The 27,867-nt window shown below is 39.8% G+C and overlaps 1 protein-coding gene across 3 annotated transcripts; it reads right to left on the bottom strand.

Annotated features, from left to right (window-relative positions):
- Window positions 1-61: 61 nt before the first annotated feature.
- On the bottom strand, window positions 62-27,767 carry LOC144044761 (TANK-binding kinase 1-binding protein 1-like). Of its 3 annotated transcripts, none has more exons than XM_077559363.1 (13): window positions 27,605-27,753; window positions 19,701-19,944; window positions 19,474-19,599; window positions 12,599-12,703; window positions 12,359-12,509; window positions 11,668-11,867; window positions 10,572-10,633; window positions 10,394-10,500; window positions 4,988-5,172; window positions 4,633-4,908; window positions 4,448-4,528; window positions 4,154-4,366; window positions 62-836 (listed from the first exon to the last, which is right to left on the bottom strand). In XM_077559363.1, the coding sequence occupies exons 2-13, from the start codon at window positions 19,932-19,934 to the stop codon at window positions 708-710; spliced, it is 1,869 nt and encodes a 622-aa protein (XP_077415489.1). In that variant the 5' UTR covers window positions 19,935-19,944; window positions 27,605-27,753; the 3' UTR covers window positions 62-707. The 3 variants fall into 3 exon arrangements, with proteins under 3 accessions (XP_077415489.1, XP_077415490.1, XP_077415491.1); XM_077559364.1 differs by having other exon boundaries at window positions 19,707-19,944; XM_077559365.1 differs by lacking the exons at window positions 19,474-19,599; window positions 19,701-19,944 and having other exon boundaries at window positions 27,605-27,767.
- Between the last annotated feature and the right edge of the window lie 100 nt (window positions 27,768-27,867).

Genomic DNA, 27,867 nt, shown 5'->3' with positions numbered 1-27,867 from the left:
TTCTGCCAACTAAAAGTGAATTTAATTTAAACCAAGGCACTTTCATTAAACAAAAACAAAGTGGAAGTTACAAGTAGCTTTATTTTTTTGATGTAGCTCTTTTTTTTTTTGTTCTTTCTTCATTTCAAACAAATATTGCTGAAGAAGCATTAGCTAGTTTGCTTTGGTGCCATTTGGGTACTGGTCCCATGGAATGGTTAGTATTGCCCAGATTTGTTTATTGGTTACATTTGCATTGTTTTTACAAATCCCATACAAATCTGACTTTAGAGATGAAAATAACTGCTTTCTTCATACTCCTCTTGCAAATTCACTAGTTGAGATTCGCTTCTATATCATGAAGCAATTGCATCTTTTCTAGCATCAGTTGACTCTTAAAGGAAAGAGAAAATTATGGCATTAAATTATATCATGTCCTCTGTAAGGATGGATCATATGTTTTTCATAACATAATGTAAAACAGACAAGAAAATAATAACTTTACATCCAGAATATAACCTGTGAAGAATTTGTTGAAAAAAGGTTGCTGGTTGGATTTTAGTCTGGATTAAAAAAGAAGCCCTGTTCAAAGTATGTAAACTCAAAGACTATGCGCTATTGCTGTAAGTCTGTAAACATATTGGACAAAAAAACAAGCGCTATTACTGTAAGTCTGTAAACTTATCAGACAAAAAAAAAGTACTTGGAAATGGTGTTCATTGGGAGAGTCAAATCTTGCTATTTTCTAAGTGTGAGTCGATGTGTCGAATGAGGGCATCATCCGGGTAACCAGTTGGGAACGTCAGCTGACACAGAGGACAACTTCGCACAGCACTCTCGTCTGACTCCATCCATAACTGCAAGCAGAAGATGTGGAGTTGAAAGTATTGAAACTCAACCCAAAGCTAATATTTTTATTTTTTTATTATTATTTTTATTACTATTATTATAAAATTTGGATTGAAATTTGAATATAATAATTATAGAACTTGATTTGATTGAAATTTTATGAATTTTAAAGTTTCTCTAAATGTTTGTGACAAAGTAATTGTTTCCAATTCTTAAGATTCTTTAGGATCACCAAAAATGTCCAGCCAAATTTTATGACCATATCAGCTGCTATGACTATTTTGCATAGTTAATGAATAGCAGCATTTAGTTAGTGCTTTCATTTGAATCATTTAAAGTGGAAGTCCACCATAAATATTTCTTGACACTAATATGTTATATGTGACCTCACTAGTCTAAACATGACATTTTGATTAATATATTTGTGGAATAAGAGTTATGAAGCAAAATCCAGTTGTTTTTATCCATCTCAGAGGGTGGCCATTTTGCCACTTGCTTTCGATTTAACGTGACACCACAGTTGCTCAGGCAAATACCAATCACAGCTCACCTGTTTTCTGAAGCTGAGCTGTGATTGTTTTTTACCTGACACCTGAGCAACTGTGATGTCATTTTCATTCGACAGCATGCGGCAAAATGGCTGCCATCTAATCTTGATCAAAACTGCTGGATGTTGATGTTTAACTCATATTCCACTAGGGGTCCAGGTGGCGGAGTGGTACCGTCACTTGCCTACGATGCAGGTTGGCGTGGGCTGCGTAGAACATATTATTGTCGAGTTTTTTGGGGGGGTTAACTTCAATATGTAACTTTTTCCCCAAAAATATCTTAACAGTAGCCTTTTTATTTGACCATTTATGACTGAAATGTTTTTTAATTAGTGGATTAACACCAGAGTTGTTCACAATAAACGAAGTGCGCATCTCGACTGCACAGTGCATTATGGGTAGCGGCGTGGTGCATTGTGGGTAGGCTAGACTACCATACGGTCATTGAAAATGAATTGAATCCAATGGAATGAGCTCTGATTTCTAACATTTCAACCGCTGGAAAGTTGCTGTTTTTTATTTAATGTATTTTAAACATGCATAGCATGTGGTTTACTGACTTTGGGAGTTGACTTGCAAACTTTAAGGTGTACAGTTACGCAAAGACTGTCACCACTCTAATCTACGCCATTCAAATGATGGTTAGTTGGTAGCCTCGCTTTTTTTTTCATGCATGCGCAAACGTAATGCGCACTTTGCTTACGGGTACACCTGCAAGCCTCTGGCCAATAGTTTTCTGTCTGCGGATGTGACGTAATGTGCACAGTGTGTATGTGAAGAAGGGTATGTGCAGTTAAATAAATGTGAGTTTATGGCATTGAAAGACTCTGTTGTTGGCTCGATTTTGAACATTCCTGTCAAAGACACAGTTACATATTTAGGAATATCTATCATCAAAGATGAAAAAACAGAAGTCCCCTGAATTTTGCACCAATTATTGAAACAACTAAAAAAAAAAATTTAATATGTGGCTTCTTAGAGATTTGTCTTTAAGAGGTAGAACCTTGATAAGTAAAGCAGAAGGTATTTCCAGACTTACTTATGTTGCCCTTTCATTGTATGTAGATAATAAGACCATTAAAGAGATAGACCGGATGCTTTTCAATTTTTTTATGGAAGAATAAAATGCATTACATAAAAAAAAGTGTAGTTATGAATATGTATGAGAAAGGGGGACTTCTTAAATTTTGAATCCTTAAATAAAACATTTAAAATTAACTGGATTAGGTATTTTCTGAATAATCCTCTCAATTTGGAACTATGTTTTTTCCAAAATTGGTGGATTAACATTTCTGCTGTCATGTAATTATAAAATTGAAAGAATCCCCATTCGCTTATCAAACTTCCATAAACAGGCATTGCTTGCTTGGTCACTCATTTACAAGCATAACTTTTCACCACACCGTTACTCAATTTGGAATAACCAAGACATTTGTTATTTACTTATGAGGAATTTCTTCTGCACTTTCTGATGCCTGTAACGCCTAAACAATTTGCTGTAGTTTTTTATGCTATTCCTTCTGGTGTATTAATGCTGTATAGGGGTCACGTTGGTGTTGTAGCTAACACTCCTATTGCTGATATCACTGAATCACCAATTGATAGATTATGTTTCAATCCTTTCTGTCATAAAAACAATCGCAAAATCAATGCTTTTTTCCAATCTGATATTGTGTCTGTCACCTGCAATATCATACTGGAACTGTCGTGTAAAGAATTTATGTTGGGAAAAAATTTGGACCCTTCCTCAGAAATTATTTTTTAGTGAACAAGGTAAAGGAAGTGTCTTTCAAAATGATTCATGGTTGTTTTCCTGTGAAATCCCTTTTTGTTAAATTTGGTTATGATATGGATCTGAACTGCTCCATGTGTGGCTCCCAATCAAAGACTCTTGTGCATCTGTTTTGGACATTTGCAAATTTATTTTGGACAATATTCTTTTGTAATTTTGAGCTTTCCTTACCGAATGTTTTTTTTTTTTGGAACTATGACAATTCATTTGAAAAAGAATATTATTTGATTAATCTTTTAATTTATCTTGCTAAGTTTTATATTCATGAATGTAAATGTGTAAAGTCAAAACCTTTTTTTTCTTCTGTTTTTGAAAGAGATAGATGTATATTTACAGTCCATCTCTACTTCCAAAAATAAGAAGGCTATCAAGACCTTAATTTTGTGTTCTCATTTTGGTGTTTTTAATATTTTTTAGTTTAAGATCCCTGGCATTATTTTCATTTTTTTCTCCCTTTTTCCCCTTTTCCTTTACTGTTATTTTGAGATTGTGTACTGTGATGATGATTGTTTGCTTAATGTTTGCCATGTTTGGCTTTTGATTTCAAATTGTTAAATAAATAAAATAATTAATAAAATAAAATAATGTAAAAAAATTAATTTAAAAAAAGTATGCGCAGTTTCATTTTTCATCAGCAGGTGGCAGTAGCGATTCAAAATTAAATATTCTACGTTCAGTAGCTTTAAGTATCTCTCTTCAACTATTAATTTATTCCACGAGGCTCCACACTAGCAACACCTAGCAGTGGGGAGGGAGCTTCTTGTCTTCTTAGCAAGAGACCTTTAAATAAAATACATGACTAATATTAATTAAATTAATTTTAGTTAACAACAGCATAACTCCAAAACTACCAGCGATACTCACAGAACCTTTGAAAGGTGTCTGACACCAGCCAAGGATGATACCACATCATTAAGAAGTTTGCCATTTTCTAAACAAATATTTTGTTTGCTTCATGGTACCCTTTATACTGGTTTGTACTCACATTGATGGAGGGCCATGACTGAGCATGCTCAGTGCTCATGTAGGCAGGCAGATGGCAGGAGAGTGTGGTGGGGCCCTCGGGGGCTGAGAAAGATGGAATTTGGCCAGGTTTTCTCTGAGACAAGAACAAGGGGTGGAGTGTTTTTTCCCTAAGTGATATGGGTCCAAGTGTTCGAGGAGGACTAGTGGCTGCTGAGACGTAAGTGCCTGCATCCTGTAAAAGGCAACACTATTCATTCTTGCATGTTTTAAAAGACAATAGGGAGCCATCAAGCTTCACTTGCACTGGCATCACCTCTTCATCATCTGATGAGTGTGGGGGTGTCACCAGTGGGGTTGGCTCTGGTCCATCATCCAGGTGACAGAAATGATGTACCTACACATGACAAGCATCAGAGAATAACATGATGATTAACGATGAACAGTATGAATAGAGTATAGATTGACCGCCTGCACTTCAATTAAGGCTCTCAGCGACACCTCAGTAGTCAAAGGGAAGCCCAGATCCAGCGCACGATGATGAGGACTGCTGCTTAGACTGCTGCCCCCATTTCTCTCTGATCTCACTCTTTGGTCCCCACCAGCTCCATGAGCCGATGCGGGTCTGACCAGGCCCACCAAAGGGGTCCGGAGGTGGGATTTGGATTGTCCATAAGTATGTGTGTCTCCATAGAGGGACCTGGGCTTGGGCAGGGTAGATACTGGGTCCCTCATGAGGCGAGGTGGGAGTCTCTGTATGGCTGATGGGTCAGAAACCTAGGACATATACAAATAGAAACACTCAAGAAGTGAATCTGATGCGTGCAAAGTTCAGTGATATTAGGGGTAAATTTACCTCCGAGTAACTACGGCGACCCTGGAATTTTGCTCGAAGATTGCTGCTGGTTGGCTGGTGCGAGTAAGAGGCAGGGCCATTGTGCACAGGAGGTGGTGGAGAGGGCAGCAGCCTCTCAGGGGTGAGGGAAGTGCACTGGGGGGATGGGGGAGAGAGACGCTGAGGAGCTGAGGGAGGTCGACAAACTGGAAAGTGGGAGAAGATACACGGAACACACCAAAGAATATATTATGTGGTGGTAAGACAAATACATCAAAAAACACAAATTGTGCATTGTGTCATATGCTCTTTTGTGCTGCCCTCTGCTGGTCATTTTCCCATCTGTTTCAGTTTCCTTGGAGCGTGTGGGTAGGTGGAGTCTAATGCATCTCACCGACAATCAGCAGGGAAAAGAATCTAATGATCAGCTAATCAGCAAGCTTTGCAGAAGCCTGATAACGATGCTGATCATGAATCAGGTGTGTTAGTGGAGAGAAACATGGAAAACAGACTGGATAGGGGCTCTCAAGGACCGAACTTGGGCACCCCTGCTTTAGTACATACTTAGAAGCCAGCTAAGGAACCAGAATTATAGGTTACATTTATTTAAAAAGTATTAAAGCTCATACGGCTGGATAGCTTAGAGGTTAAAGTCACAACCTTTAGTACCAGTTTTTGCTGGTTCAATCCCTGTCAATTCATCACTGGGCTTTTTGCTGTAAACTAAACTGTGGACATAAGTGTACCACCAAGTATACATAATAGTGTACTTAAGTATATTATAGAATATACTTGAAAGTATGATTAAGTATATTTACTAATATACTTAAGTATACTTTTAAGTGTACTAAAATGTTCCAAGTTAAAGTTTTCTTTTAGTACAAGAATAAGTACACTAGAAAAATAAACTCCAGTAAATTTAAGTATAATCTATATTATGTACTTAAAGTATACTACTTTTTGGTAAGGGGACACACGTACAAAAACACAAACACACATCACACGTTTCCATCATCATCATTGAAAACATATAACTATATAACTATAACTGTGATACTTAAATAAGGTCCTCTATATCCTTACTATGAAATAGGCCAACAGAGTTAGCGGTTACCTTCGTACTTTATGAGAGATTGTGGGGGAGGGGTAGCTCGACCGTAGCTTAATTTCAGAAAAAACAATCGTAAACAAACTGTCACGGTGCGTCCACGGAACGACGTGGTGACTGTCGATGTGTGGCGTAGAGGACCCAAAAAGCAGGGAGGCAGGAGAACCACGGCAGGAGTGCGGGTTAGACTGTCGTCTTTTATTGTATAACTCAAAATCAAAATGACAGCACAAACTCCAGGGGTGACCGTGACAATGGCAATGATCCCACAAGGGACTGATCACCACCCGGGAATTAAATGCACCCACACAAATTAGGGGATTAGTCACACCTGGGGCCAGGCACAAGTGGCTGAGGGCCCGGATTGGTCAGCCTGCGGAAGGGCAGGCATCCACTCAGGACCAATCGGGACCCTCAACCAAAGCCAGCTCTACCCAGACATGACACAAACTGATCATATTGCTATTTTAAGAGATTGCTGTAGGCCTAAATTGGCCTAATTCATAGTACATATATAAAGGACCTTTTTCAAGTATTATAGTCTGTTTTCAATGACGATGATGGCAACGTGTGATGTGTGTTTGTGTTTTTGTACGTGTGTCATAATCCCAGTATGTACTGCCAAGTTTCCGGTGAGAGCTCGTTTGTTTGCAACAGCATCGATCAAAAACACAGATTCCCTCGTAGGAGGCGGCGTAAATTTACTCCAAGGATAAAAGCTTGGAACAGCCTCGGGTTTCGGGCATCTGACACTTTAGCCCCAACACGAAATCCTTGGAGGTGAAATGCTAGACGTGTGTGCTGCCCTTTCATGATAATAAAATGTTGTTTTTAATCCCGCTGAATTGCTCAAATCCACTTCTGTTTTAGTTCCGTGTCGCAGGGAAACAAATAAAATGAAAGTTAAGGCTGCTTTAATAAAGTTTAAAACGCAGGAAGAGCATCACAGTACGATACAGTGGCTTTTATTTTTCGCCCGTGGCATTGTTCAGTTGCTGTGAATGACACCGGAAGTTGATGCACACAATAATCACTTAACTTCCGGGTTTTGTGAAAAAGGTTTATTGAACCGCTTGGTATAGACCACAATATTGCGAGTATGGGAAAAAGAATGGCGCGATCAAGCGACAGTGTACGCGCAAGAGTCAAAGTGCTACATTAACTATATACTATGGAAATAATTTGTTTTAGTTGAAAATATGTACAACAATGGAAATAAAATGCATTTTGTCAGGTTCCCTCTACTGCAGGTACCATGAGGAGGTGATTACCACCTGCTGAAATTCATCAATGTGAGCTGCGTCAATAAGGGACGCTGTGTCTCCCAGCACAGTGTCCAGAGCATGGGGACAACCCAGAAGCAGGACCTCCTTCTTTGTGCAATTAAGTACCCTTGCAAAAGGAGCTTCAGCAGGCCACTAATGTGCAAGTTTATGCTCGCAATGTCACAAACAAAGTCCATGATGGTGGTATGAGGGCTCGACATCCACAAGTTTCCAGCCCAAGACTGTGCAACACGACCTAGCATTTACCAGAGCATATCAAGTTTGGCAAATTTGCCATTGGTGCCCTCTGCTCATCCCTGATGTGACAGACGTATGGAGACGCTGTGGGGAACGCTGCCTGCAATATCATATGAAGTTTTTTTAAATTTTGTCCTCAACATATTCCACTGCGTTATTAAGATTTTTAACTGGAACATTTCCTTAATTGACATCTAGGATGTATTAGTTAATTGATAACTTGATTTTTTTCAACAGTGTACTTGTCTGTACTTGTGTTTAGTTTAATTATTAACTAAACTTTAGTATCTTGCTCCCGTGGCACTCCGTCCACCTACCTTAGTTACAGCTGCAGTAATTTTGGTTTAAGTTACAAGTTAACCTTTTGTCACATGGCTTTTTGTTATTTGTATTTATTCATATTTGCAAGCTAATTGTGTTTGATAAAATCTGTAAAACTTGCTCTTTTTCTGTTTGAGTTGTAATTGAATCGACCACCAATGTTTTTACACATTCCTTACACTTTGTGGACACTGGTGATTAAAAAGCATTACCCTTAGTGCTGACCAACTAAAAAGACCTTTGTCTTGAGCATCCTACATGATTTTAAAAACATCTGTCATCAATGATAAATATTTCATGAAATATTAGAGAGAAATGAGATGATAGAAAGTCTTGAGAATGTGCTCATACATATAGTACATGTACTGACTTTACTTTTGATTTTGGACTATCTAATCTTTAACTCAATCATCTGATGAGTGATTATTATTTTATATCAACTATACATTTGTAACGAATACTGCCAGTCACCCTAAAAAAAAATGTTTTTGTCCTCCCTTCCTCAAACATTTCATTCTTGGAAATATGTGCGAGGTGAAACCTGGGGGGTTGAGGAGAGATAAGCTTCCTCCCTTCTGTTTCACCCTCACCAGACGAGGCCAAATGTGACTTCTACCCTTTTGAAGTCATCCGTCACCTATGTTCCCCAGGATGTTAATGTTTACTTTTCACCCGCCAGAACCACGAGTTTATGGTACTAAAGTGTCTTATTGGGGGCTCCATCCTCCCACCTGTTGTTTGGGGGAATTAAAACAACAGATAAACCATACCAGATGTTCAAACGAACCCAGATGGTCACATTCCAGCGTTCTTTAAAGTTACATGTGACCACAGCGCCTTCAAGTGGGGACAGTTGAAACTGCCCTCACTTGGAACTCCTGAGAACCACAAAACAATCTTAAACATTTCACCTAAAAAAATAATTCATCACATACAAGTGAATGTACGCACAACTGAATGTTTTACACCATGTATGTTTTTTTTGTGTTTTGGAAAAGAATGTCATCTGTATGTCAACCTCAAGATAGTTCTTAGTTACTCCGCAAAGAACGAAATTACCTCGTGCCGCAGGATTAATCGATATGTGTAACGATAACATGTTTTGCCTGGAAGAACTTGACTTGCCAGCCTGACCAAATTTTAATTGTTAGTTATTAATTCTTTAAATAATTTGGAATTTAAGAAGTCTTGGAGTTGAGTCGAGTTAAAGTTGGAGGGCGGTTCTCCTCTCCTTTCCTAGTCCACGCCCTCCCACTTTAAAAAGCGGGCTCGGACTATTGTTCGCTCTCTCGTCTTCTGCCGCTGTTCCTGTTATTTTCCACCTCTTTCCCTGTGTCCGGCCCCGAACTGACGAAAAGATTTCCCGGTGCCATGCCACATTCTCAACCTCGTGGCACCTTGGTTCCCTGAACGACCAAGTGTCTCGGACTTGGCGATCGCACCGGAGGCGCCGTGCAACGAAGCCGGCATGCGCGCGCACTGTCAGACGGACACATCTTTTTTTGTTAAATTTTTTCATTAAATTTTTCATATTTTCTCTTTTTGTGTGGTGGTCCCACGTCGGCAACACAGCCGCCGACAAACTTTTTTGTGACCCCATTTGGGACCCAGCAATCACAGTTGAACGGACATGCGCAAGTGTAATGCGTCACTCCGCACCTGCTCTCCGAGTCCCATCACAGCGAGAGCTGTTTCAACGGCTGATCTCCCTCAGGACGCAGACACGCAGCAAATCTCGGCCTCAGGAGCGGGTGTCGGCCAGCTGATACGCGGATCTCCCCGCGCCAAGAGGACAACTGCGGCTGAATTCCCGACCGCACTTGAGTCGAGCTGTGTCGCGCGCGTCCGACTGCTGAACAATTTTTCATAATTTTTATTTTTGCCTTGTTTTTTTCTTTCCTCTTTTTTCTTTCTTCATCCGATCGTCCCACTCCGCTCGACCCACCTCACTCCAGTAAATTGCACGTCTCATGACCAATTTGACATATCGCTGGTGCAACTTCCATTTCAAACATCTCACAGATTTGGCAAGTCAAACCTTTCCTTTCAACCTTGTTAAATTGTTCCTTTCTTATTTCCATTAGTTCACTTTTATTTTTATTTTTTTCACCGTATGATAGTTAGGTAGACAGTATTGTGATTCTGTATGTGTGACCGTAGTGAATAAATGCATGTTTTTTAAAAAAAATCTAGTTCAGTCTCAATCGTGCTTGTGTCCAAGTAGATTAGTAATTATTTTAGTAATACAAAGAACCACAAACTTTGAATGTGGCGACTTCAGATTATGAATAAATAAACGAGAATTTGGATTTTATTCGTTGGGTTTCTCCAAACTGAAAGTAAACAGAACGTGGTGCCCCTATAAGCGGTTGGGGAAATTACAACTTCCCCAAGCGCTGATCAAATTACTAATTCGTCCAAAAGACAACATCAATTATCGCTACACATTTGTGGAAAGCAATGGTAGGCACCTACTGGGTTCCTGTGGGAGTTGACGCAGAAGTTCGCTTTGTTTCACAGCCAATTTTCGGACTTGACCCAACTCCTCTGTAAGCTCGGTGTAGGCCAATGCAAGGTTAACTCTGAAACACAATATAATGGTTGCCCCAATATTCAGGCATTCCCATGATAAGGTTTTAAGTACAGAACTTACTGTTCATCCCCAGCTTTCTTGATCCATTCTACATCGCAGTGCTCACAGTGTGGGGCCAAGTCCTGTTCGAGAGATGTGAGCAACAGTACTTTTTCATCACTTTATATACGCAGTAGCTGAGACATTTAAACCTGGGCTTTTAATGGCTTTCTCATTAACCACTTTTTCTTTAATAGATGTTTGAGTAAACCAATAATCCACAATCTGAAGGGTCACAGTGATATGTAAGAAGCAGAATCCCAGATAGGTCTGCTAAGATTTTTTAACACATACAGAGAGGGAAAAACAACAACACAAACTGATCACTGCTGAGCATGGTTTCATCTTTTTATTTATTTTTGCTCATTTACTCATTCATCTTCTAACTACAAATGCTCTCATACCAATGTTTAATTTATTTGTAGATAATTATTTCACAGCATTTGTATTCATAATTCTTTTTTATTCACATTCCTGTTCATGTTACACCCCAGGGCAGACACAACCCTCAGACCTCAGATTTGTGGGGAAGCCCAGTAATTATTGATACATTGCAGACAGTACTTACTTTTGTCTATATATTTGATGCTACTGTACTTTATGAGCCCTAAGCACAAAAAAACCACTGGCAAGTATTTACTGTATATATACATATTATAAGTATGTAGATGCCGCAGCCGTATTGGATGTGGTAAAGTGAAGCAATTTGTGAAGATGTCTTGCTCCTTGTAGATGAAAGTGTCATCAAGCCGGAACTCAATGGATTAATATCAAACCATTGCTTATGATTGCATTATTTCATTCTGACTCAATTTACGAATATAATTTGACGATTTTATGGGTAATGTGAACGCCACATCCAATATGGTGGCTGTGCTGACAGGCAGCCCGGTTCAATGGGTGTTGCAAACAGAAATAAAAAGAAAAACAAGAAAACATAATTAATCTTCATTTCATATGTCCCAAGGGTTTGTAGCTCCAGTGGTTTCTTTGATTAAACAGGTTCAAATGGCTATTTATCTGTCCTCCCACTTGCCAAACTATGATTGTACAATCTAAAGTGTCATCTACGAGAACTAAACTTCGCCTATTTTGGGAAAGTGCTAAAATGCCATACCTCTTTGTGTCTCTGCGCATCTTGTAGCTGGGCTACTTCCTTCTGCAGTCTCTGAAGCTCAACTCTTAGCTCCTTCTCTCTCTGACACGCTCCCTCAGCCTGATGCAGTGCTCCCTCCAACTCGGCCTCAAGACGCTGCAGCTTTAGGTCTGAGAGAGCATCCAGACTGCGGGAGCTCTGCAGTGTTGGCGAGCGGCCCTCTTTTAACATCACACAGACAAAACGGCCGGCCGGTAAATATGGATTACACCTCCTCAATCAGTGGTAATGTTTGGAATGTGTGCCATGCTGCCAGACATAATTTAGGAATCGTTTAGCATTTATGAAACTGGACTTCTCTTCCCTCAGGTTGAAAGAAGAATTCCGGTTACTTGTGTGGGCAGATTAAAGTACTGACATTTATATTGTTCAAAAGCTTTTGGCTTCCAATCCAAACCATGTTGCCCATGGTACAATAGGGGTATCTATCTATCTATCTATCTATCTATCTATCTATCTATCTATCTATCTATCTATCTATCTATCTATCTATCTATCTATCTATCTATCTATCTATCTATCTATCTATCTATCTATCTATCTATCTATCTATCTATCTATCTATCTATCTATCTATCTATCTATCTATGGAGTTGTTATTCATCAGTGCTGCATGTTACATTGAGAGGCCAATGAGCTGCTTCTAACTCACCTCTAGGTACAACCAGGATTGAATGAGGTTGACCTTGATGTGCATCTTTGTTATGGAGTTGAGCGTTGAGTTTTTGAAGGGAATTTTCTCTTTGTCTCAGAGCTGCCTCCAGACTGCAGATTTGCTCCATATGCTGCTCTGCTAGAGTGGTCTAAGATATAAAATATGTTGAACTGGTAACCAGATTAAGAGAGCCACAATAAATAATAGAGTATGCATTATGTATGTGTGTGTGTTAACCATCTTGTCAAGATCTCTCTGGACATTGCTTTTCTCGAGGTGAATCTTCTCATAAGCTTGAATTACGTCCTCCAACTGCTCCTCCCTATCTTTGCTCTTCTGGAGCTGAAAGAAAGAGAGTGAGAGAGAGAGAGAGAGCAAGAGAGAGAGAGAGAGAGAGAGAATTTAAAAAGGGCGTTCTCAAAATTTTAGGATCCAGGCATCCCTAAGGGGGATGATTTCTTGCAACAGCTCACTCATAGTCCTTTTTCTTTTTTTCTGGAGAGCCCAGTATTGTTCATTTGATTTGACATGACATCATTGCTCTCCTTTTATATATATATATATATATATATATATATATATATATATATATATATATATATATATATATATATATATTATTTTATTTTATTTTTTTGTATGTGGGTGAGTGTGTGTATGCGTGCGTGCGAGTGTGTGTGTATTCATTAGTTCACCTATAACCTATTAAAAAAAAATACCATACTAATAATATAATATAATAATAAATTGCCAAATGCAGAAACATCAATGTAAGTTATCACGATGTGGTGTCTCTCTCTAACAGGCAGAATTACTGTAAGTAACCAGAATTAGGTTAAAAAATTCTATATACGTAGACCATGTTTCTATAAATTTTGATATTTGGTTTTTATTTGAGGCAGATATTTTTTCCATTAAAATGTGATTCATGAGGAGGTTAGACCATTGGTCGATATTCAGAGTTTGTTTATTTTTCCAGTTAACAAAAAATGTTTTTTTTGCGATAGTAAGGGCTACAAGTGTAGATTGAAATTGTTTATGTGGTAAGTCAGTTGTTGTTAGGTCACCTAGCAAACACAATTTTGGAGATAAAGGTATCCTACAGTCCAAAATAGCGGAAAGTTTTTCTAAGACTTTAGTCCAGAAATACATAACCGGAGTACATAACCATAAAGCATGAACATAAGTGTCTAGTGTTTTGTAAACATTGGAGACAAATGTCGGAGTTTGAGAGTCCCATTTTCTTCATCATATATTGAGTAATGTATGTTCTGTGAATAATTTTATATTGGATAAGTTGTAAATTTGTGTGTTTTGTCATTTTAAATGCGTTTTCACAAACTTGAATCCAAAAGTCAGATTCCGGTGCTATAGACAAGTCTGTCTCCCATTTTGAGATGGGTAAAGACATTTTATCAGTATATGAAAGTAACTTATATATTTTTGAAAGTTTTTTTGCTGTTGTCGGAGAAAGCTTGTTAATATCTTTAGCTAAAACAGGCGGTTGGAGCGTACCCCGAAGTGTTGGAATTTTTTTCTTTATCATATTTTTAACTTGTAGATAATGTAAAAAATTTCAGTTTTTTATTTTGTATTTTTGGAGCAAGGATGTATATGATATAAACATATTATCTGAGAAGAGATGGTGGAGATGTGTAATTCCTTTCTGCTCCCACACACCTAAATAAAACGGTTGGTTGTTAAGTCGGGGTTATGCCATAGGGGAGAAAGCCCACAGGGCTCCACTTGGGCTTTTGTAATTTCTAGTGCCTTCCACCAGGCAGTCAGGGTGGCGGAAATCATTGGGTTTTTAAAACAATTATGTCGCTTAATCGATGTTGTAATAAAGAGTAAATCTAGAAGTCTGAGGTTATTACAATCCTTCTGTTCTAGTTCCAGCCAACAGTTAGTGTCTCTGTTGGGTTGTGCCCATAGAACGATATATTGTAGCTGGTTAGCTATATAGTAGTACATAAAATTTGGTGCCTCTAGACCACCTTTGGATTTACTTTTCTGAAGAGTAGATAGACTAATCTTTGCTTTTTTTTTTATTCCAGTAAAATTTTGTAACGGCTGAGTCCAACAACTGGAACCATTTAGCCGTAGGTTTAATTAATGTTTTTTTTAATGGAAAGCTCACTCATAATCCTAATGCCAAGTAAACACAATTACCATGTGTACTCCAACATGCCATAGGATTTTTTCTTATTTTTTGAAAATTTTAACATAAATGTTCCTGACGTGTTTAAGGAACATAACCAAATTCAAATGAAAAGATTAAGATAATTAAATATTTAGCAACTGTACAACTGTACTGACTTCTACTAAACACATGGCTGTTGGAGCCATTATCTCTTAATTTTTTGTCATTTTTTAAAAAAAAATTCCTGGAGAGCTCAGTATTGTTCATTCGGTAATTTTACCGATTTGACATGTGATCATCATTGCTCTCTTTTTTTTATTATTATTAATTTTAATTTTGTGCACGTGCGTGTGTGTGTGTGCGTGAGTGTGTATTCATTAGTTCACCTAAAACCTATTAAAAAATCCCATACCGTTCACCTAAACCGAACACTTCAGAATCCAGCCAGAGTTGTGAGGCCGTCAGGAGACCCGAGGAAGGACCAAAGAAAAGAAAGGAAAGTGAAATCCAGCACTGACCAGACACCACCCACCACCCACCAACCAGAGTCCTTCACCAACTCCAGAAACATCTAAATTCCAACAAATCAGGGAGACCTCAAGAGACCAAAGGAGAGACTGAAGGAAGGAAGGAAGGAAAGACAGACAAAGCAGAGTGAGATCCACAGACACCAGCCTCCACCAATTCAATGACCAGAGGAAGAAGCAGGACACATCCCCCCAACGACCCGCCCACCCCGCCCCCCATCCACCCCCGCCATGGCGCGTATTATTTAAACATTGTTTGATATTCTGCAATATTTCAAGCTGAAAATATTAGTTTTGTTTATGTATCAACTCTACAAACTACACAACACCCATAACCCGGTTCCTGACCTCATCGCCTGAGCAAACAATTGGTGAGTCAAATGCATTGAAGGCCTGCTGAGACCTGCACTTTTCTTTCAATTAAAAACATAGAAACATTTTTGAAAAATGGCACACACAATGGCTGCTGACAGGGAGAAACAAGTTCAAAAACACAGTGAGCGTTGTTAACTTAGGCCCCGTCCAGACGGAAGCAAAGTCGGCTTCGTTACTCAAACAAATCTCGTACACACAGAAGCATTTCAAGATTTGCTTGTGTCCAAAAGAAGACGCTGAAGACATTTAACGGCTGTAATGTATAAGCCAAGTCTGGAGTGGCACTGTAGTGCAGCCACAGGGAGTTAACTGAAAGCGTAGAAGAAGAATCAGTGAAGAAGACGGACACTTTTTTAAAAAGAAAAAAACTTTATTGCAATCTACAGAACATGGCTTTGCATGTATCAAAAGAACATGAAGAAGACGAACACAGGAGAAGTGACAATGGCGGGTGATTCAAGTACAACACCGCTGGTTGAACGTGGGAATAAAAAAAGCTAAATATTTTGTTGCAAAAGCATAAGCAAGCTAAGGAGGCTGCACAAAACGACTACGACACGGCTATCCGCCATTGTTGTTGACAGACTGACTGTTCGCGCGCAGACACGCGAGAATTGGCGCATTCGTCAGCAATCTGTGACAATGCGTCGTCATCGAGCTGCAACCATTACGCCATTGCTGGAGGAGTATCCTGCATATGGTGTCAAGACGGACGGGTATGGGGCGCGTTTTGAAATCTTTCCACTCTGGAGCCCGGTTTCAAAAGTGATCGGTTTCAAGCTCCGAAATCGAAGTAATGTGGACGAACGGCTTGAACGGTTAGAAACTTGTGAGGATACATTGAAACTGGCTTTCGTGTGGACGGGGCCTTCTTAGACGGTTGACAAGTCTGCATATTGCACTGGTGATCCGCTGCTTTTTAGGATCTTGGCCCAGAATATAAGCCAGCTAATGCAGGGAACACATCTACAACCTAGACCTGTCACCGGTCAATCACAATGTAAAGACGGACATTACTGTATTAAGAAAGAAATGAGTAGGAAGTCATCTGTAAAATCCAGGTTCAAATTTAAGTTAAGAAGTAAAATCTACTTATGTAGACCGAGAAAATAGAAATAACATTTGTTTAAAACCAACTGAAAAGAGAAAGATAATTATTGTATCTTATTGTATTGTATTTGCATTTGCATTTGCATAGGTGAAAAACATCCAAGAGATTTGACAATTTACTGCTTTTTTTTATTGTTGATTAATTTTATAGCTTTGAAAATAGATTTCAATTCCAGAAGGAAACACACAAATCTGGGGTAGGACTTGGAACAATTTTGTTTGTGAATAAAAAACTTAGCATAAAGAATAACAAAATTAAATACATATTCAAAATTATTGTCAGGTTAAAGCAACCTAGAACATTTTAAAATACACAGACACAAGGATGAGAAAAGTCTTTTGGGTTTCTTACTCGCGAGGAGAGCAGAGTGGTGTCCAGTCACAGACTCCTCAAACCACTCTAGCCACTCTCTGTCTCCTGCTCTTTTTTATTTTGGGGTGGTTTCTGAATCCGAATGAGTGCATTGCACCTCTAAAGGGGTGGGGAAACACATGATTTTCAAAATAACACATTTGTCTGATTGTTTGTAAGTGTTTGCAAGTATAAACATTTTTAATCTGTCAACTGTCACCGAAAATGTAATCATCCTCGTGATTGGGCGCAGTTCCTGTTTCCTTGCTGTCCCAGGCTGTGTGACTCATCAAAAACACAGTCAACTAAATCTAGACCTTTGAGCCGTTTGATTAGTAGGCTCATCCAAAGTTCACATTAGTAGCAAATATATGATAACTTATAGTAGCAAACTACATCTTTTAGATGAGAGGTTTTAAAGAAGAAGGCCACTAGATCACGCCAAAATTGTTTCATTATCACACAGTCATAAAATAAATGAGATACGGTTTCAACTTCATTTTCACAAAAAGCACAAAGGTTACTATTTTTGACAAATTTGGATATCAAATAATTAGTAGGATATATCCATCCATCTATTTTCTTAACCGCTTGTCCTCACAAGGGTCCCAGCTGGCTTTGGGCAGTAGGCGGGGTACACCCTGAACTGGTTGCCAGCCAATCGCAGGGCCCACAGAGATGAACAACCATCCACACTCACAATCACACCTATGGACAATTTGGAGTGTACAATTAACCGGCCACACATGTCTTTGGAAATGTGGGAGGAAACCGGAGTACTCGGAGAAAACCCATGCAAGTGCGGGGAGAGCAAACTCCACCCAGGAAGGCCGAAACCCGGACTGAATCTTACGTCCTCTGCACTGGGAGGCAGACTGTCATGTCTGGGAAGATCTGGCTTTGGTTGAGGGCCCTGAGTGGGGTCCTGCCGTTGTTCTCCTGCCTGCCTGCACTTTGGGTCCTCTACTCCCCACGCCGACGGACTCAACTCCGCTCCGTGGCCGGACCGTGACAGAATTATCCCACCATAAACGGACCCAGCAGACCAAGAGGCAGGTACCGTTCCTGTTTCGGCGGTGCGCATGCAGCGCCCGCTTCCAGTTTCCGGCGGCGCGTGGGGAGTGCCCGTGGCCAGTTCTGGCGGCGCTCGTGCAGAGCCCGTTGCCAGTGTTCTGGCGGCGCTCGTGTAGCACCCGTTTCCAGTGTTTCTGGCGGCGCTCGTGTAGCGCCCGTTGCCAGTGTTTCCGGGGGCGCTGATGGCAGCGCCCGTTGCCGATGTTCTGGCGGCGCTCGCGTAGCGCACGTTGCCAGTGTTTCCGGCGGCGCTAGTTGAGCGCCCGTTGCCAGTTCTGGCGGCCCCCGTACAGCGCCCGCTTCCAATTCCGGCGGCGCACGTCCTGCGGCTGCCACCGGTTCCCGTTCTGGCGGCGCACGTCGTGCGGCAGCAGCCCCTGGCATCCTCGCCTGTGCCGCTGCAGCCCCTGGCATCCTTGCCTGTGCCGCTGCAGCCCCTGGCATCCTCGCCTGTGCCGCTGCAGCCCCTGGCATCATCGCCTGTGCCGCTGCAGCCTCTGGACTCTACGCCGGAGCCTTCATCCGGGTCCCGCTACAGACGTAGACTTTTGTTTGGGACGTCTGGGATCCGTCCCTTAAGGAGGGGGGGGGGGGGGGGGTACTGTCATGTCTGGGAAGATCTGGCTTTGGTTGAGGGCCCTAAGTGGGTTCGCGCCCTTCCGCGGGTTAACCAATCCAGGCCCTCAGCCACTTGTGCCTGGCCCCAGGTGTGACTAGTCTCCTAATTAGTGTGGGTGTATTTAATTCCCGGGTGGTGATCAGTCGGCGTGGGATCATTTCCGCTTGTCACGGTCACCCCCGGAGTTCGTTCTGTCATTTTGATTTTGATTTGGTACAGTAAAATACGTCAGTCTAACCCGCACTCCTGCCGTGGTTCTCCTGCCTCCCTGCACTTTGGGTCCTCTACTCCACACGCCGACGGACTCAACTCCGCTCCGTGGCCAGACCGTGACACAGACCGTGACACAGACATGGTAGTACAAACATTTCATACATCTTTTGGATTTACCCTTGGACGTGACTGAGGACAGGACAGGACAAGTGAACTTTATAGAAAGGGCCCCAACAATTTGAGTTTAATTAAAAGGACTGAGCTATTTTTTTTGGTGCGCACCATTTTCATTGTTTTTTTTAATGTTGTAACAATACATGCGTTGCTACACAACTGTTAATCTGTGTTGTGTCATTATTGTTGCTCAAACATATGGCTCCATAAGAATCTTTGTTCTTCTGATGCTAGTCCAAGTTTGTCAAATCTTAATTTAAAGATCTATTTCATTTCACTGTTATCTCACTTAATCCAATGCCAAAAGGTCATCAATGTGAAATACTACACTACCAGTTGTCCTCATCTGCATTCAGATTTTTCTAAAATGCAGAGATGAAAATGGTAACTTTACTTTAACACATGTAGAATAACAGAAAGTGCATAATGAGGAAACAAAGTCTGTAAGAACAACTTTGTATAAACAATCCTGGTAGAAAAGTATAATTCCAATTGTATGAGTTGGTAATAAAAAGCCAACTGTACCTCTTGGGTGAGAGAGTTGATCCTGTGTTGCAGATTGGATGTCTCTGATTGGATGACATTGTTATCTTTAATAATGGGCTGACAGGAGAAGTACACTCTCTCCTCACCAAACGTATTGATCGGAAACTATATGCAATTATTGAAAGAGAAGAGAGAAAACAAGAACATTGACTGATTTGGCATAAAGCTAATACATTTCCAAATTTCATTTATGTTCTAATCTGCACCTTGACCTCGTATTGTTTGAGTTTCCTCTTGATGCTGCTGTTCTCCCTCTCCAAACTGGCAAGACGGGTCTTAATGTCATGATACGCCGCAGCCACGGCCAGTCCTGACGCTGGGTACATACTATCATCTTGGAGGTGGTCAGCCGACCAGCTGATCGCCGACATGTCTATGTCATCTCGCAGCCCTTCGCCACTTCGCAACAGCTCGAGCTCTGCTGTGCCAAATACTTCCATCAACAGTTATCTGTCGGAGAGGGAAGTAATAAGGTTTTGGTCAGGGAAACAAAATCAGGAAGAGGCCATTCAACTGTATCTTTGAATTCTTCACCACACAGTGGAACCTCAATGAACAGGCAGCCGTGAAATTTGAATAATGTTTAACCTTGTGTTCTCAGAGATCCCCCACCTTTGTCAAAGCAAAGCCAGGAGGGTAAGCCCAAATGTAGTTGTACCCTGGTGAAATTTTGAGTTAAAATTATTTTTAGTTTTCATTTAGTGACTGTTTCATCTTAAAACCCCATATGAAAGTGGTTAAATGTATTGCATTTAAAAAGAGTGACTGATGATATGTGGTGGTTTACCGGCCTCCATGAGAGTATTGTGTTCAGTTTCCATTCAATGACAATGTAAATGTGTGTCCTATGATTGATTGGCGATTGAAGCTGAACATTATACACTCCGATAAAAAAAATGTGTTTCCCTAAAATTGTGAGGGATATGAATCATGCGTTCAGTCTTCTTCTGTGGAATGACCAAGCTTTGGATTCAGGAGAAGGATCTCAAATTTTGGCTTTGGTTTGCTGCAGTTTGGTTAAAGTAATGTAAAAATAATCTGCCAGGTGAATTTGTACCTCTGCTATTTCAGTTTCTTGTGTAAGACGTTCTCTATTAGCATCATTATCATATTTGTTTGGCATGGCAGTTTAAGTGGTTTAGGTTTTATTTAGCAAATTCTTATATTAAAAGCATTGCAGAACTTGTCAGATCACAGCTTCAACGCAGAACCAATAAGGAGTGTGGAAGAACAGGGTCCTCTTTGTTCTGTGCTTCTGTGCATCTGGGTCTTTTTACAAAGCTGTTGATGACAGTATAGGAGTGGACAAATTAACTATGAGTAATGTGGTGAGAGCTGTGCCAGCCTGGCTAATCAGTTTGTTTGTTTTCCTAGGGGTGACTAGATTTCCCAGACCAAATGCACTTGTAATCGTATCTATTCAAGCAACACCTACATTTTTGTTGTTGTCTTTGTTCTTTAAATATGATGATAAGTTTCCAATTAGCGTTAATTTACTTCATTTTATTTTATTATTATTATTATTTTTTAGCTTTTCAGAGAAATATTTACTTCTACTTTAACAGTGTGAAGTAGTCTATCATTTCTAGCCTGGAAATCCAGACTCACTCGCGGCTTTGCCGGAGAGTTAGTCTGGTCAACCGTCCTATCAATTGCATTTCTGAGGCGGGGCAAACCTGAGCTAACAGACAGTGGAATAAATCAATGAGCGAAGAGCGGATGTGACGTCAGAAAGCGACTCGTTGAAGTCTTCTTTTTTTGTTGTAGCGACGAAGTAAAAATCCAACATGGCTACTAGCCGAAGAGAGACAGACTTATATTGATGTTGCGGGAAAATTTTGAAGATTCATGGTGTCTTGAGTTTTGATATTCAAACAGCGTTAGCAAAGACGGCGTCACGCAAATAGACAAATTTGATTGGCCGGCCTGTTTTCGGCCGGTGCCGGATCGCTGTCTATGGACGACTGTCCAGACCCAGTTTCTTTTTCAAGAAAGTGGGCGTGGCTTGCCAGGTTGTATAATTATGGGACTGCTGAAAGCAGCACATATTACTCTCCACCCTAGAAAATCCCGAGATTTTTCCGCAAAAATGCGGCCCGTACCGTAGATCACACCGGGACAAATGAGGTATCAAACGATGCGGTTCGATCTGACTCGGTGCGGCATTACTTTTCTAGGAATTCTGAGTTACCATGGCGACGCAATTCCCCAAAAACTCCCAAAAAACTCCCATAGGAAATGAATGGAGAAAGGGGGAACAAATTACAGATCAAGCACCTTTTTCCAAGACACGCTGCGCACGCATACGTTATCCGACCGATACAAATTTTAGCTCATTTTGTAGGAATTTTTCCCATCTTTAGCTCAGTGTCGAAATCTTTTCGAAAGGAATGAAAGCTCTCCCCCCTGTGCGGGTTCAAAGACAGTGAGTGAAATAGGCTTCTACCGCACTCTGTTGACCAATTAACTTTAGAGTGGCGGGAAAAAAGAAAAGTCTACTTCTATTTGCAAAAGTTTCACTTCAACTCGTCACCATGGCCACAATCTTTGCTCACTAGACATCAAATTCTCACATTTTGTAGTCACGAGTGTCTTCTTTCAGACAAACTAACTTTTATTTGGCTAAGGTGTCATTTAGTACCTTTATTTTCACTTTAAGCGAGGACAAGTCGGACGAACTCGCCTATCTCTTCCATGTTAAATTCAGGCGCCTTTCGCTCTTCATTTCTGATAAATCATAAGTTTTCAACCTGCTCTCATTTGGTCATTTTTCATCCGATTAAAAAAATGAGAACATGCTCGTGTTCCCCAAACCCTTGCCGTTCTAACGAGCCATTTCTTGAATCTGTATCTTAAACCGTTAAGTCGTGAGAGGCTTTTGTTCAAGGGGTGCGTCTCTCATACAATCTCAATGGAATGTGGGGCGCGTGATGGCTCCAAGTCAAAAATGGGTGTGCGTTCTTAAAGCGACAGTGAGATATTTTTAGTTTCTGTTGATTATGGTCAACTTCCACATTTCTTGACCGATTTTTGTCGTTTGAATTTTAAACTGTTCAGCTCATTTACATTTTTTTAAATACATTTTCAGGGACAGTGAAATACTTTTAGTTGATGTTGATTATGGTTAACTTCCACATTTCTTGAGCGATTCCAGTCGTTTGAATTTTAAACTGTTCAGCTGATTTACAAAGTCAAATGTGTGTGCGTGAAAGTGCATTTTTCTTAAAGGATATTTGAGATATTTAAATATCATATAATAAGATATTTGATGAGATATTTTTAGTTGATGTTGATTATGGTTAACTTCCACATTTCTTAAACGATTCTAGTCGTTTAAATTTTAAACTGTTCAGCTCATTTACAAGAGTCAGCAGTCCCATTCAAAATTTCCGCGGGAATTTTTCTAGTTTCATTTTTGTGGTTTCACTTCAATAAAATCTCAATAAATAAATGATAAATGTTATTTATTTCACCTGTTAGGATTGTTGACTCCATCTACTTCTGAGATCCGAATAATCCTGTTTTGTTGTTGTTGTTGTTTTGCGGGTAAACAATGTTATCCTAATCCTGCAAAAAAGTTTAAAACACAAATTGAGGGTTTGATCCAGATTAAAACCAAAATTGGATTAGGTGATTCCAATTTCAGAATCTGTTTTTGGTTTTATACAACCTATTTTTAATAATTGATCCAATCCATTGTTAAAACTGTCCAAATTACCTTTGAACAACTGGACCTGGTATTGTCTACCTGCCAGAAGATACACATTCAACCGTGTGTGTGTGTGTGTGTGTGTGTGCGTGCGTGTGTGTGTGTGTGGTACCTAAAACAGCAATAGCCATAGAGGCAAAGAGGTCAAACCATGCATGTGGCATGTGCATAACTCCCACTCCATCAGCCCACACTTTCTTTCTCTCACACGTTCACTTTCATCCCACACACTGCAAACGTGCATTGCCGCCTTCCTTCCTCTAAATTTCCTGCTCCACTTTCAGTCAGCATTATTGCATGACACATACTCAGTGCAAGCCAAGGGCAGATCAGAACATGGCCATATGTTTTCCTCACATGTTTTTTTCATTTATTAATGGGCCAACATATTATGCTGCACATAATAACCCCCTGCAGTCAAGCACAAAAACTGAAGAGTTGCCTTTTATAGCATCACAATGATCAGTATAATTGCCCCCCACCCCCCAAAAAAGATTGCACTTTTACTCTTGATCAGTATGCTACGCATGTTTATATGTATTAGTTTTATATTGTAAAACCATAACAGTTAAAAAAAAAAAAAAGTTTTGTACATTCACAAAGGTTTGCAATTATCAAGCAAAACATATATATCACAAGAATTAAAAGGCAGCAGACTGAGCTAGTGCTCAGCATGTTTGCCTCACATTTCTGAGGTTCTTGGTTGAAATCTTGGCTCCATCCTTGCACTGTCTGTTCCTTGCTTTTAGGTTTTCTGCAGGTAGGCTACTTCCTCCCGCATTTCCAAAATATACATGCTAGGTTCACTGAAGACTCTAAATTGTTCACCCGTGATTCTAATGAGGGCAGAAGCTCTCCAGAAAATGAATGCATGGAAGAATAATTCCAGCTTAATCTATCTTGTCACTTAAACAATTTAATGTAGGTGCTAGAACAAATATATCGCAATATTACTGTGCGCAATTCTCGAATGGATTCGATATGCGGCCGAATCGATTTTTAAACATAAATTTTTTATGGGAATATTCAACAAAACGTCTTATTTAGGGTTAGGATTCACACATTAAACATGGAAAAATGTTATACTAATGGAACATTAAGCCTTAATATTTTATTTCAGTGCTGTTCAAACATGAAACAGATTGCAACCTGTTTGTTAAATGCAGTGGCTCAGTTATAAGCCTGAATTTTCAGATAAATAAATACATTTTCATACAAATCTTACAGTGTACATGAACAAGTTTACTGATTAGTATTTTCTAAATTTGAGTAAAAAAATAAATAAAATCGCAATAATCAATTTATAGATTTGTATCGGGATTAATCGGTATTGGATCGAATCGTAACCTATGAATCGGGATACGAATCGAATCGCCAGGTACTAGGCAATTCACACCCCTAATTTAATGTAAATACAGCCATAGATACGTTAAAAAAAAAAAAGGAAAAAAAGGAGGTAATTAAATGTCTGGTCACCTGGAAATAAAGAAAAACAAAAAGATGAAGGAATATAACAATTTTCTGTCTATAGCCTTCAGAGAATATGATTACAACTTGGCAAAAGATCTCATCCCTTCAAAAGAGAGACCTCTGTACACCCCTCTGCACAGACCAACTTAACACAAACTGATTGATAATCAGCACTAGAATTGCTGCACAAAGCACACTGAAGCATGACCTAAACGGATGAAGGTATGATGACATGACTGTTGCACTAACAATTAGCCATTAGCAGGGCAATTGGGTTTCTGAACAGCACTGACTGGTGGTAATTTTATTAATAATAAACTTGGATTTACACACAGGGCAGAAGTTATGCAAGATTTTAATGAAAATGTCAGGTTCAGTGGGGCATTATTTGTCAGTGAAGATGTGGAAGCTTGTGTTAGGCTTTCTCTCCACTTCCTGGTCAAACCAAAATTACATTACTCAACAGCCAGGACATTTTTATAGATTTCATGTGTGAATTTGGTCATGCGCTCTTGTTTCACCACCTTAAGTCTCGTCCCTCCCTCACCTGTATATACAAATTCCATTTTAAACAATATCTGTCCCTTGATTATCTCTGAACAAGCATAGCCAAACACACAAGAAAGCAAAGCTCTTGTTACTCTTCAATACTCTTGGATATCATCCAGCTTGTGTAACCTAAAGAAGATGGAGTAAACCACCCACCTTGAGCTTGGTGGTTTTACTTGTGAGAAGGAGCGGGGTGTTTAATTAAAAAATAAGTCTCCATTTATCATTGCTAGTTATTTAGTGGAACTAATAAAATAGAATCTTTTCTCATGCTCTTATTTGATATTCCACAACCCAAGTCACCCGTGCGGATGTTTTTTGCTACAATGAAACTCAGATTCAGGATAAGGTGAGGGTTTCATCCTGAGCGTTGAACAATGGACTAGCGCTACACCCTCAACAGTGTCCCCGAGGGTGCACGAGAGTTTGCCCAACCAGTCTACATTTGCTTAAGGACTTGGAGAAGGTATTCGGCCTTCAGGGAGTCCCGTGGGGAGTGCTCCAGGAGTATAGGGAACTGGACCCCCTGATATGGGCTATTTGGTCCCTGCCAGAGTTGGGTTCGCATTTCCGGCAGATCCTGTTCACTGACATGGGTGAGCTGGATCTTATCCATGACTTGAGGTGACGGGAGTTGTTTAGATACTCTGACAGGTCGGCACTGAATCACAGGGCACATATAAACAGTTTTTCATACTCATGGGCAATTACGAGTCTTCAATTAATCTAACAGGCAATCATATACAGTAAGAGGACCTGGCTAAAACCCACACAGAAAAGGTCCAGCCAAGACTGAAACTCAGAAGCTCTTATCTGATGGAGACAGAGACTATTTAGTGCAGTGCTGAGACAAGACGTATTTTTGGTGTGGCACATCATGCTTAACGTATCATAGGCATCTATAAAATAGGGGGATAAGTTGCATTTTAACTACTATGTCTACAATTCAGGCAGCAGTGGAGTCATTAAATATAGGCCCACATTTACTTAGTTTTTTGCAATTACTAAGGACAAAATTTCCAACCTTCTGCACTGCTGTTCTGACATAGTACATTTTATTTAAGCTCAGCAACACTATGCGCTCTATATTTGAAACAGATATGTCTCTTATTACAATAAAGAGGGTGGTTTTCCGCACCCCAACTGCTGTCATATGTCTTCTTTGTATTGTGATGGTGATTATGTAACATATTTTAAAAGAGATGACAAGAAGAGAAACAAATGAAAGTCAATACAGCACTACTGTGTCGCTTCATGCTGATACAGCTGTAGAGAAAATATTCCTGTCACTGTTGTGACATCTTGGACCCGCCTTTTTATCTGCATGTTTATCATCTTTGTACCCATTGACACTTGAGTTTTATGTGCACATGCATGGCACTGTGATCATTTTAACTGTAGGACCAGAACAATAATCCATGTATTGTTCATTTGTATAGAAACTGTGTGCAGTTTAATAAAAAAAAAAATGTCTACAATTTCCACTTCCACCTTGACACCTTCCACATAAATTCCAATATTCAGCTATAGTAGTCTTTTATCTCAAGTAAAAAGCCCATTTGCATGTAACATATAGATTTTGAGATACATTCATTTTCAGCTCCAATCTGAATGCTCTTCATAAGAAGAAGAAGAAGATCAATGAAAGAAAATACATTCATTTTGCTTTTCATTAGGCTTAATGAATAACTTAAAAAATATATCCAATAAAGTTTAGGGTTTGTTCAGTTCTTCAAATGTGATATACAGTATATATATATATATATATATATATATATATATATATATATATATATATATATATATATATATATATATATACACAGGTGTGGTGTTGTTTAAGAGTCAACAACAATTGAGTATTTGAAGCATGTGCGCTTTTGTGCATCCAATAGAGGTCAGTTTGTTGCAGTGCTTGCAAAAATATCACCAGGTTTTGCGTTGCCTTGTGGTATTTCAGATAGCCGACGGCACGTGAACGCAACACACCCTGAGTCAGGGTTGTAATAACGAACAAAATCATACACATTTATTGACAATGTAATCCAAACTGCTCGTTAATGGCACTTTGCTCAGGTATTTGTGGACAAATGGATTTGCATCTGCTCCGATTTCTAATAAACCCAAATTTCTTTGATAGCCTATTTATATATTTATTTATTCGCATTTTCACTCCATCCATGCTACTTGTCTCGCCTCCGAGAGAGCTGCATTTCACGCCATGGACAGCTGCGCAACAAAATCGTCTCAACACGGCCCGCTATATCCTAGCAGCGTTATGATTGATTCAGCCAATAAATTATGACCGCAGACACCGACATGCAAAGGAAAACGACGGCAAGGCAAGTAAGGACGCACAAGTAACCGAGCTTGTTTACTTACGTATCGTGGCAAAAACAGAGCAGGTGGTGGTGCTGATTGTGCTGAGGAAGGGTCGACATGACTTGAGTGTGACATCAGCACTGGATGCTGATGTGAGTGATCCTCCCCCTACCCACTCTCAACGAGATGGGGAGGGGACGTCTTTTCAAAAGAGAATGTTCTACATGTATAAATAATTACTCTTCTCTTTTTTTTTAAAACAAGGCTGGATGACAACGCTGCTCCGATTCATCCTTGTGTCAGTGGCGTGAGTCTAGAAACAA

The sequence above is a fragment of the Vanacampus margaritifer genome, chromosome 2, assembly GCF_051991255.1.
Source record: "Vanacampus margaritifer isolate UIUO_Vmar chromosome 2, RoL_Vmar_1.0, whole genome shotgun sequence".
Taxonomy (NCBI): Eukaryota; Metazoa; Chordata; class Actinopteri; order Syngnathiformes; family Syngnathidae; genus Vanacampus; species Vanacampus margaritifer.
This window is presented reverse-complemented; position numbering and strand designations above follow the sequence as displayed.